General features: G+C 34.8%; 1 protein-coding gene across 1 annotated transcript in view; it reads right to left on the bottom strand.

Moving 5' to 3' along the window:
• Positions 1 to 1134: 1134 nt before the first annotated feature.
• The window catches only part of LOC137615160 (glycerol-3-phosphate phosphatase-like), a 50032-nt gene continuing 37817 nt past the window's right edge, over positions 1135 to 13349 (bottom strand). Inside the window, exons 3-6 of the mRNA XM_068344797.1 lie at positions 9168 to 9305; positions 8237 to 8453; positions 6133 to 6274; positions 1135 to 5187 (exon numbers count right to left, since the gene is read on the bottom strand). Of these exons, the coding sequence (XP_068200898.1) occupies positions 4974 to 5187; positions 6133 to 6274; positions 8237 to 8453; positions 9168 to 9305 (711 nt within the window). The 3' untranslated portion in view covers positions 1135 to 4973. The remainder of the gene's footprint in view (positions 5188 to 6132; positions 6275 to 8236; positions 8454 to 9167; positions 9306 to 13349) is intronic.

Here is a 13349-nt window from a genome sequence, read left to right as displayed (position 1 = left end):
CAGCTGCTGCCGCTGAAGGGCCGGATTCCGCAGCTGCTGCCGCTGACGAGCCGGATGCAGCACCTGCTGCCGCTGACGAGCCGGATGCAGCACCTGCTACCGCTGATGAACTGGATGCCCCACCTACCGAAATTGCGAGCCTGGAGCCGCAGCTGCTTCCACTGACGAGCCGGATGCCGCTGTTGCTACCACTGATGAGCCCAATGCTTTAGCTTTTGCTGCCAAGTAGCTTCTGATGCTGTAATAACTATGGCGAGAGGCTGAAGTCCTGCACTGGCTATTACTTAGGAGTAGCTATCACCACAGCAGTGAGACTGCGGCTAATGCATCAAATGTAGATACCCTACAGTGATTGTAAAAGACAAATGCTATGCCAGCCAACAAGGAAATAGAGCTCTGCAAGTCTAGGAATTTGACCATCAATACTGAATTACATATGCTATTGGTCATGAAGAGAGGTATTGATGTACAGTTTAAAGAACAGCACTTGCTCATTTGAAATTATCAATAAGCAATGATGATTGGACCCAACAAGTTTCATGTCAGTTAGAATTCATTACAATGTTTAAAGCACCAGTCACACTTCATGATACACAAGGATAGTTGTTTTACATCTATAAATTCGACTTCAAGATCATTGACTAACTTATAAGAATCTGAAATAATTATGCATTGAAATCAAACAGATATTTCCAATCAGAAATTAGTTAATAGGACTATCAAAATTGGTAAGGGCAAGAGAAAATTTTATTTTTTAAAGATATTATACCTTTGGTTAATAATGATTATCCTCAACAAATATATGGTGACAAAAATATTTAAATCCAAATAAACTCATCTTGATTCACATTAGAAATATCAAAATTATTACAAACTACCAAATTTTATAAAGAACTGCTTTTACATTCAACTCTATGATGTTACAGATAGATTTTAAATTCTCACAATCTAGAGTCTTTACTTTGTCCAAATAATCTTGTTCCAAAATATGAAAACTGTGACTAGTTGTACACTGCTAAAGTCACAGAAGTATTGCAAAAAGAAACACCACTATTGTAATTTTGTTTCATTACACAATTTTTTAGTGTTAATAATATACCTGACTAGAATGCAAAGGTTAATAATAAATCTGACTAGAATACAACTGTTAAGATAATGCCTGACTAGAATACAACAGATATACTTTAGTATATAAAATGCATCATACATATCTTACTAGTAACTAACATGGAGAAGTCTTTTACAATTTATTTTACTTGGATAAATTTTAAGAATTTCTTAAATTTCTATTTTTTCTAAATTGACAAGTAACAATGTATAATGCACAATGAAAAATCCAGCACCATTTAATTTTGGTTAATTACTGCATACTTACAACCTTTTATAAAATATATCCTATATCATAATTCAAACTCTCAAGTACTTAACCCAAATATTTCTAATAGACCAGGTATTGTATTTTGCCTCACTCACCATCAATACAAAATGAAATTTTAAGACAGAAAAGTACATAAAGTAATCTGCTTCAAGGTTTATTGAACTCCCAACTGCAAGGACTCTCTGATCTACATTAACATTTTCAAACTAAATGCATCCTTTGCTAACATGGCATCCAATAAATTTTATGGTACATAGAAGGAATGGCAAGTTTTTTCAATTTATGGAAAATATCAATGACTGGTCTTACATCTTAATATGAATGAGTTGTATATGTAGACCACTTTCTAACCTGTATGCCATCAGATCCAAACAACGATCATATGGTCTCTGAGGACCGAGTCCCTTGGTTTATAAAGCTACAGATATGTTTTGAGTAAATTTGAATAAACAAATTAAATGAACTTTCCATAAACCACATCTTAAAACTTGCCCTTATACTAATTGTACTTTTGGGTAGACCAAAAGTTTAAAAAAAATAAGTGTACAGTTATGTGAATTTCCTATTGCTCTGGAATAGAAATTTGAAGGATTAAAATATACAATCATTCCCCTGCAGGTAGAAGTAGATAGGCTACCAATCTATTCAGGTTACACACCCAACACTCATATTTGAAGGATTAAAATATACAATCATTCCCCTGCAGGTAGAAGTAGATAGGCTACCAATCTATTCAGGTTACACACCCAACACTCATATTACCATCTCAACCTTCCACCAAGTACAATTATCCTAAACTTCCATTAAAATTAATGTGAGCCATGTAGCAAAAGCAAGCAAGAAAACACCACTTTAAGACTTAACTTGTAAGGAGCATTTAGATTTGGGCGGTCTATTGAATTTTAACATTACTTCCCTTAGGCTACAAAGCATAATTTTGAAGATACTGTCCATTTCTTTGACTAATATTTTGATCATCAAAAGTTAAATTTAAATTTTTAGGTCTTACAAACACATTGTTTTACAAACTATGTGGCATAAGTTTTCAATATTAAGTCCCTATGCAGTTTGAGTTATTTTCTTGACACTTTATTAGTTATTAGAGAAATCTTTAATACGCCTATATTGTACTCCTACGCTAAACCAATTTTAACAATGTAATGACAAATGGTTGAAAATGGGCTTGAAAATTTGCTTACAAGGTTTCTGTGATCAGAGCCCTCTCCCATATAAATTATAAACTTGGTTTTCAAACATAAATTATAACTGTTCAATATAACTAACAATGTAAATTTAATTTTACATTACAGTATGCATCCTAGTTGAAATAATTTTCCAATGGCTGCATGATTGTTATTTCACAGTTTAACCCTTATACCCCCAATGGACGTACTGGTACGTTTCATAAAACTCATCCCTTTACCCCCATGGACGTACAGTACTGGTACGTCCTTGCAAAAAAACTGCTATTTACATTTTTTTGCATATGTTTGATAACTATGAGAAACTTCATGCATTTTCCAAAAGAATGAGACCAACCTGATCTCTCTATGACAAAATTTAAGGTTGTTAGAGCAATTTAAACAAAATATATTGCAAAATGTGCTTGAAAAAGAAAATGCCTGGGGGTTAAGGGTTGGAAAGTTCCAAATAGCTTGGGCGTAAAAGGGTTAAGAGCTAATCAAATTAGCTGCATAGATATGACAATGTTGTAAATAAAAAATCTAATTCGATATTCTACTTAAACTCTACGGAAGCACCTGAGAAGGCAACGATACCAATTAATCATTTTCGTGCACAATAACTGTCTTTTCATTTATTGATTTCTTACTGAAATTCAAACCCTTTATAGTTCTTTTGTAATGTTTAAAACTTAAATTCTTTACTATCTGTTAAACAACAATGAAAAACTAATATATTCTAATTACACTATTGATGATTAGTAATCTATAAATTTTCAAACCTAAACATATATTCTTATTCTTAAATTCAGAAGTCCCTTTCATTTGCATAAATCATGGATGTATACATGGTAAAGGACTTTACTTGAAAGGTAAAATCATTAAAAAGTGTGGCATAACATACTGAAAATATAAAAAATTACAGTAGAATTAGATTATTTAAACTGTAATATTATTGAGCATACTAAAGTTTGTGACAGTGCTGAATTTTCAAGACATTCCTGTATTTTACCGCAAACACAGTAATGCTACTTCTACTGTGTAAACATATGAACACTGAAAAGCACCTAAGGCTCAGCACATATTCTGTTACTGCTAGTCATTAACATATAAAAGCACATACTATGCAATATACATAACACAAAACTTGACAAAAGTTGTGCATTTTTCAGTTCAATAATCCCAAACAGCATATTACTCTGGAATTTGTGACCTGAGTTTATAAAGGCAAAACAGATTATCAGTAATAACTTCAGTAACTGATTGCTACACTGCCATTAGTCTGAGTAACCATATTGACCTGTTGGTGGAAATATTGCTTTGCTAACAAAAATCAAAGTATGAACAGAGTAATAAAAGAGTAGAAATGCAATATTTTGGTAACCTTTATAGTCAAAACTCCTCTCCAATGCTAGCTGCAGTATCATCAACTAAAACTTCACTCTTTCCCGCACAGATTTCCTATACACTAAAAGCCAATATTATACTAATATTTTGCCATACAGACCAATGAATTTAAAAACTGAAATGCCTAATAATGACAGGACAAGAAGTTTCAGAAAACTTTAGCATATACCATTACATAGCTGAAGCATAGAAACTTCCAAAAATGCTTCCCAAAAGAGCGATAATCAAACCCTGCATCCATCAAAACAATAAGAATTCCTATGGTTTACTATATAACAACCACCAACTGAGAACTTGAAATACTGCAAACTTTGCCCTAACAATAGCTATGGTCATTAGATTTTTATACTTCACTTTGAAGTTTGTCATCTTGGTTACAACTGCAACTAAAACTAAAATGTACTTACAATATATATCAGTTACGAAATAATTAGTGTCAACCTACAAGATTTGCATAAAACTATAAAATGAATATCAAAGTACAATTGATTTTACTACAACTTATGTAGTAGTACTTAAAAAGATTCCAGAAAAATATACACGCGCACAAACCCCTTTATACGTTATATCAGGTTTTTTTTTTACATGTAAACGTAGTAAACTCCTTGCAGTGCTTTCAATAGTTTATAAATTTATGCTGACTACAAACATTTAATCAAAGTACCCTTTCAAATATCTGAACTTCATTGTATTTTATAAAGTGTTTGCCAAATATAGACAGTTCACAAAGAAATAAAATATAGTACAGTGTACTGTACTTTAAAGAAAACAAATGCTTTTGAATTATATATTCTGTATAAATAGTAATTTCTAAGATTTATGTGGTTTATATTACTAAATTTAGTAAATTCTATCCTTCTAAAAGCTTCTAAGAGTAAAATAAAAAAGAAATTGAGGACTTATAACCAATTCTAAGGCACAGTTTTTTTTTTTTTTTTACTACAAAAGTAATCTTTGTTCATTCATGAACAAGACTACTGAAAATGCACGATTTGTCCCTTTAAGGATCAATGTTCTTGTTCATTTACCTGATTGCTAACTTCATCCAAAAGCTTAATTATATCCCCAACGGAATTCAAATAAAACAACGGCACCTGTTTTTGCTTCTTGGGGTCCTGAGTGCAGGAAAGCTGGCGAGCCTCCTGAAGGGTTGATACGCCAGTTAATACCAAGATGGTCCACATACCACACTCGTTGCCGAACATGATGTCGGTGTTAAGTCTGAAAAAGAATAGCCTGTTAGAACTCAATAGTACCTGAAAAACATTCTATTGCAACTTAGCCAAATTCATAATACTATATCATTGCAGAGTAGGTATTAATAGAAGGACAGATCCTAAACAACAACACAGGTATTTATAGGCACCCAGGGGACCTTTTACTATATTCTTAACAAGAATTTATATAAAAAAAAGGGGGTTTTGACAAAGGGCAAACCTATTTGGGGAGGTGCTGAATGATCTTCCAGGACTTTAATGTAAAGGCTAGAACCGCAAATCCAAGAAGACATGAAAATAATAAACATTATCTACCCTGCTTTAGAGACAGTGTTTAAACGTGCAAATCACACATTCCTTGCGTGTAAGGGAAACATGGATTCAGATTCCATTGAAACTGTCACAGTATCTCCAATGCTTAAAATCATCTGGTAACCAACGATATGTCATCACTGATATACTAGAGACAATGCTGCTTGCGCACAAAATCACACCAAACCGCCATCTTCCAAACTCTGTGAAAATTCAATATCCCCCTTCCCTTTACAATGAGGAAAAGGGATTGTCTAGGTGACCACACACCACCTCTACAGAAATGTTTTTCCTTTCTTTGGTAATTTGTCATATTGGATTCCCTGTTCTACCCTTTACAGGAATGTGCTTGGACACCACACCGCACATTTACCTCCAAAATAATACTTGCAACAGATCTCAGCAGATGAAATTTCCAAAGAATCTTTTAGTTTTTGTGTACAATCATAAGTGCAAGTTAATAATTTATGAACATTGGCATTATATACGTTGAAGAGCTAGCTGTCAGGTGGGTTGTGTGAATAATCCTGCGGTAAGTGGTTTAACAAAGTATACAAATATTAAAATTAAAAGTACAGTATTGAAATTAAATAAGAGGTAATAATGTATCCGACCCAAAAAAGGCTTGTGCACTTACGTGTCTCCTATAACCAAGGTCTTCTCTGGCTGGACACCATGACGTGCTTGCAGCATATAAAAGATGTTCATGGAAGGTTTTCCCATGACACGTGCAGGCCGTTCTGTACATTGCTCTATCGTGCTGACAAGAATGCCAGCAGCTGAAAAGGACAAAGATTATTCACAAATGCACTGCACTTATATATAAAACCTTATAATAAAAATGTTCACTTTCATAACTTCTTGACTACAAAAGCCTTATAAGACACCAATCCTTAAATTACTACTATTTGCATGGAGGTTTAGTGTTCTAAGGTTGAGCATGTGGTGCACAATAACATCTGAGAATTAATAAAAATAAGTTAGCAGTCAGGGGGAAAGAATAAAGACACCCTAAATCATTTTTATTCACTAAAAAGTGTTCCCAGCTCAAATATGAAAAGACCTATTTAGATCATACATTTCAAGGAAATGGCAAGACACATGACTCTGGCCACATTTTGCCAATAATAAATCGAGTAGCACCATGTATAATACTAGCCCTCAAACAGTATGGCTAAGGCCATCTTGGGGTTAGACCCTTTGACACTCTGACTACCATGAGACAGTCTGTGCTCTATATCCATGTCCACGTTGGGTGGCGAGCATACCAGGTGGCAATAGAGCTAGCATATCATGGATACCGCCAAGTTGGGCCTTGATATCCTTCCAAGTGGGTAACAAACAAATCTGTGTTTATCACACTTGGGTTAAAGAAAAAGAAACTAACACATAAATCATTTGCTGCCTGGGGGGAGTCAAAAAGAAAAATCCTGATATGAAGGGTGGTCTTGTCCCTAAATCCATTTGTCAGCTTTATCGATTCTTACTCTACTAAAAAACAGAGCTCTCCTCTATATATGACGTCATAACAACCTACCATTTCATCTGTTTAGTCATATCCTCTCTGAATCAATGAACATTAAAGGACAAAATTCTTCTTACTCAGGAGTGGGAATGCTGTCGCTCAAAATCGATGCTAACCCAGCAGCTCCTGCCAATACTAGTGTGTTAATATATCTATCCACACTTCCTATGCTTACTTTCTGTATAATCAAAATACGGTTAAACCACATACGTCAGACCTATCTTTACACTCCTCACATTACTAAGTGTAAGGATCAAAGATTTCCTTTATAATCTTCCTCGCTCTTAAAATACCATACAGTAAACCCGTGTATTAACATACTTAGTAGACGTACCTTAAATTGAAGTTAAATGCAACTAGGATAAACCACTAATAAAATGTGAAAAGATAAAAATAGAAGAGATTCTCAATGTACTTTTTGTGAATGGACATTATGGTGCCATACAGGTGTGAATGTACAATGAGAAAAAGGGCAGGCACCTGTTAAAGCAACATCTGTAGAAATCTCTTAATTCAAATTTAGAGGTCGAGGCAGTCTCTTCCAGATGAACAGCAGTGAATTTCAGGTTAGATTTATATACTTAATGCACCAGTCATCACACCTCATTTGCATTTTAAATACCCTCTTTACAAACCTTTAACATATTTTACAGCTAGATGCAATCTTCATGTAAATTAAAATGAGACAAGTGCTTTTTCTTGATCCTCTATGATTGCAGTTATTGTAGGCATAATACACAATATTCACAATGCCTTTACATAAGTTGACCATTGGATGCCTATCAAGTGAAAAGACTTAAGTTAGATTAAGTTGCATGGAAAAGAAGAGCTTTAGTAACCAATACTAAACTACACAATACCAGGGGGCTCTCAAATTCTAGTAAGAATCTTAATGTACTTTAATCAATACAAAACTACATAATATCAGGGACTCCTAAATTCTAGTAAGAATCTTAACGTACTTTAACCAATACAAAACTACACAATATCAGGGGCTCTCAAATTCTAGTAAGAATCTGAACTTACTTTAATCAATACAAAACTACACAATATCAGGGGCTTTCAAATTCTAGTAAGAATCTTAACGTACTTAAACCAATACAAAACTACACAATATCAGGGGCTTTCAAATTCTAGTAAAACGCATATATGCATTACTTTTTACTTAATAAAGCACACCCAGAAATGACACGGTAAACTGTCCAACGGCACTGACCTGGTAAGTGATATCTGGTCCCTACAACCTTGTACTTTTCATCAGTGTTTGTTGCTAAGAATAAACACTCAGGATCTGTCAGATAGCTGGTAGCACGAACCATTTTGTCATAGTTGAAGTGTCTGTCAAATCCAACGGCTACTGCTCCAACTCCTGCATCAAGACCCAATGAACCGTCATTTACGGCATCATATATGGAACCCTCGATTTTCTCTGGCTGAAACACAAGATAATGATTTTGTAATGACAAACTTTTACAGTTTATTCCTGCACAATACTAATTATTTTACAAATAGAAAATTATATCCAAAACGCTTTTCTAACGGAAATTATATCCAAAATGTTTTTCTAACATAAATTATATCCAAAATCCTTTTCTAGCAGAAATTATAGAAAAAATGCTTTTCTAGCAGAAATTATATCAAAAATGCTTTTCTAGCATAAATTATATCCCCAGGCTATTTGGAACTTTCCAACCCTTAACCCCAGGGCTTTTCTTTTATTTTTAAGCACATTTTGCAAAATATATTTTCTAAATAGCTCTAACAGCCTTAATTTTTGTCATAGAGAGGTCAGGTTGGTCTCATTCTTTTGGAAAATGCTTTAAGTTTCTCATAAAGTTATAAAAAATATGCAAAAAAAAAATATAAATAGCAGTTTTTTGCAAGGACGTACCAGTATGTCCATGGGGGTAAAGGGATGAGTTTTGTGAAACATACCAGTACGTCCATGGGGATAAAGGGATGAGTTTTGTGAAACGTACCAGTACGTCCATCCATGGGGGTAAAGGGATGAGTTTTGTGAAACGTACCAGTACGTCCATTGGGGGTAAAAGGGTTAAGCATTGCTAGCATATCTAGAGTAAATACTCTACCATGAAACAGTACAAAAGAACATAATGAGAATAAAACCAAGGTAGAGTGCGACTTACTCCAACTCCGATAGTTTGAATCCCGACTTTGTTAATTTCTTCAGCAAGACCTGGTGATCCAATAACATATACCTTCTTCTGGAAGCCGGTTTCCTTTAAATACTGTCCAAGGATATATGGAGCGCTTAGAATGTGATCCTGTAAACAGAAAATGGCGACTGTAATGCTTTATAAGGTCAAATCATGAATATCAAAAGAAGCCTAACTGAAAATATATCAAATAGTAAATCTGAAATATTTCTAATTCAACATGTACATTAGTAGACAGGAAACAAAATATAGCAAATACTTTCTTCTGTTTTAAAAAGAAGTATGATATTAGTAAAAATCATAAAAATAAATGATATTAGTCAAATTCATGTCTGATCATTTTCACGGGCCGTATTTTAATTAATACTCCATAGATCATTGTTTTACTTTAGCCTTACGTAGTGTTTGAAATGATAATCACTTAATAATATTGTACAGTTAAAAACTACAAGTTCTTATGCCAAGAAGCAGCCATAAGAGAAGAACACATCTGCCTTGAGCCAAAATTCCTCACTTCCAACAATTAAATTTTTCTGAAATTTCCAAAGCTTTATAAAGTTACCACGGGACAGTTTCAATGCATGTAATATATAATGCCTTTTCCATAAAACATCAAAATACAAATAAGAAAGATTACCTTTCAGACAAGATAAATAGTTTTGACTTAGGAAACCCCTATCTTTGAAGAGGTGCTGCGTGGTCTCCTAGTACTGTACTTTCATGCAAAAGGCTCGATCATAGAATCCAATACAATATTAAAGTACCATAAAAATATCTCCCAGTGTTTCAATTTGCAAGCCACAGATTCCACGAGTATAAGAGATCCACAGGTTTAGGCTCTATTGAACACACCACACCCATAACCAGTTCAGTATTTTGCCCTTACTACATACTGTAATACTATATGTAGTAGTCAAACCTGCGGCATAAGAAAGCAGACATGTATGAAAAGAATTTCATATCTCATCGGTAGCCTTTCCCTTTCCTTCAATACCCATTTCCAATAAATCCAGGAAGAAGGAGGATCTACAATATAAAAAAAAGCGTCATACATTGGCAACCGCAAAATATACAAGCCTATGCTAGCTGAAAAAGATACCACAAGGGATCAAAACATAATTATTACTAGCAAAGCTACAACCCTAGTTGGAAAGCAGGATGCTATAACCCCAAGGGCTCCAACGGGGATAAATAGCCTAGTGAGGAAAGGTAATAAGGAAATAAATTAACTAAAAGAGAAGTAATGAACAATTAAAATAAAACTTCATGAGCATCAACATGAAAATTGATCTTTTATATATAAACTATAAAAAGATACTTATGTCAGCCTGTTCAACATAAAAACATTGAAGTTCCAACAATTCAACTGCATGATTAGGAAGATCCATTCCACAACTTGGTCACAGCTGGAATAATACTTCTAAAATACTGTGTAGTACTGAGCCTTGGGATGGAGAAGACATAACTATTAGAATTAATTACATACCTAGTACAGTACTGTATTATAAAAATGGTGGTACAGTCCGGGTAGATCTGATTGCAAAGGATGGTCAAAATTAAGAAAAGTCTCATGCAACATGTATAACTAATAATCAATACAAAATGGGAATAAAAACTCATAAACTTTGAGGTGATAAAATTAAAAAACTTCAACACCATGCTGTCATGAAGGCTAGGAGTGAATGGTGTCTTATGCCGTATCATAGCCAATAGCATAAACAAGACAAAAATTCAAAAGCAATCATGAACAGCAATACAGCCCCTCTAGTACATTAATGCTGTCACTAAGAATAGTGAATAGCTAAACCTTAACTTAATGCCTGACACTCGCAGTAAATGCTGGACTTCGTAATGGTGGTTCAATAATAGCATGTGGTCTTAGATCGACAAACAATAAAACGGCGGCTGGGAGCAAATTAGCATTCAAGTACCATTGTCTCAGTGGTTCTCAAGTGATGAAGCGTCACTGGTTGCCAGATGATTTTCCTCATTGCAGGTGCTACGATGGGTTCAGCATTGCCTAAACCTGTGGATCTCTTATAGATACTAAGTCTGTGCCTTGCACGTTTAAACGCTGGCCCTAGAGCAGGGAAGACAATATTTTGGTGGTATTTTTATGTATCATTGGATTCTCAGTTCTGGCCTTTTCACAGGATAGTCCTTGGAAACCACGCAGCACATGAACACGAAAATATCAATTATTAAAATGAAATTTACTCAAGAGATACTGTACTACAAAATTACCAACCAAAGAACTTTCTTTTAACACTTTACAGACTTAAAATACCAACTTAGAGAGCAGCCAATGACAACATCCTGCAATAAAGATATTGCAAAAATATAATTAACATTTTATGTTGCAACCCATTCCGAATTTAATAGCCAAAACTTGCCGACTATCAAAGGATACACTACAAGTAATGGGTTTGGTGTGAAAAAAGACAGATGAAAACATCACCGAGATACAGTACTGTATCAATTGTCTGGAAGTTTACAGTATCATCTCAGAAGTTCAAGACACTTACAAACCCTTCATAGCATCCTGGACGCAAAATAACAAAAACGGTCACCAAGGAAATACCACATCAGACTATCAAATGTGGTTGATTTGGGAACAAGGGTTGGACATTAGGGAAAATAGTTCTAATTCTTTTTTTTTATAACTGGGAAAGAATTTTTAAGGGAAATTCTCTATTAAAAAAATATAAGGGTTATCCACAAAGATAACTCTTGCCTAAAACCAAAAACCACACCAGTAACAAAAGGAACTAACCATCCCAAGAAACCCATAAAAAAGGAGTCAACTATATACAGTATACTAACCGTTGAAGGAACATATACTAAGTGTATAGATAGCATGCAACCAATGGAAGCAGAACAGGAACTAACATTTTGATAAAAGTGAAAACACTCCCTTCGAAACTCCTACTGACCTTGCCAGGAACAAGAGGCCAATTCCCTAAAACAAATAAAAAATAAAGTTTTAATTCTAAAAATTATTACAGCATTTTGATACTTACCTTTAAGTCATTATTGCTTATATCTCAGCAGCATGAGCATTTTAACTTTAAGAAATTTAAATATTTTCTCTCCGTACTTTGTACACTATACTCTATGGATGGTGTGATGAGAGGATAGATGTGAGAGAGGCAAGAGAGCGTGCTAGAAATAGGAATGAATGGCAAGCAATTGTGACGCAGTTCCGCCAGGCCCTGCTGCTTCCTCCGGTGCCTTGGATGACCGCGGAGGTAGCAGCAGTAGGGGATTCAGCGTTATGAAGCTTCATCTGTGGTGGATAACGGGGGAGGGTGGGCTGTGGCACCCTAGCAGTACCAGCCGAACTCGGTTGAGTCCCTTGTCAGGCTGGGAGGAATGTAAAGAGGAGAGGTTCCCTTTTTTGTTTCATTTGTTTGATGTCGGCTAACCCCCAAAATTGGGGTAAGTGCCTTGGTATATGTATGTATGCATGTACTCTATACCCTCCTTTCTTAAAACCACCACGTGTGGTTCATCTATACAAATTCCGTGCCTAGTGGGGTTCAGAAACTCGTCCCACCTCTTGGTTCTCACAATATCAAAGACAAAATAGACCTCTAAATATACAAAAAAACATTTCACACAGACCTATTTCGAGGAAAGGGGGTAGGGATATAACATGAGCTGACCAAGAGAGGAATATCAAAATCATCATCATCATCATCATCTACACCTATTGACGTGAAGGGCCTCGGGTAGATTTTGTCAGTTGTCTATATCTTGAGCTTTTAATTCAATACCATCAAAATACCTAATACTAAAGAAAAATTCAAAATTGGTAATTGGCATGATAAAATGGAATGTTAAAATATCAAAATACTGTAATATATTCTTGAGTCATATACTGTATATATTTATTTTTCATGAATCTTACCTTCAAGCCACATTGCTAACTACCACATTAACTTGGTGTTGGGAACGTGGCAGTCGAAAAACCAGAAGTAAAACCCTAAACATGTAAATCAATTTTACTCTCAGACATTCGCATAACCTGCTGCTCTTGCCTTATACAGGGAATGAATAAACATGATGACTACACTAAAATCTATTGTTCCCATAATTCCTCCTCATCTACAGGGAAGATGCAGAAAGCCATAACAGCAGCTGATGGCAAGC

The sequence above is a fragment of the Palaemon carinicauda genome, chromosome 21, assembly GCF_036898095.1.
Source record: "Palaemon carinicauda isolate YSFRI2023 chromosome 21, ASM3689809v2, whole genome shotgun sequence".
In the NCBI taxonomy this organism is placed as follows: Eukaryota; Metazoa; Arthropoda; class Malacostraca; order Decapoda; family Palaemonidae; genus Palaemon; species Palaemon carinicauda.
This window is presented reverse-complemented; position numbering and strand designations above follow the sequence as displayed.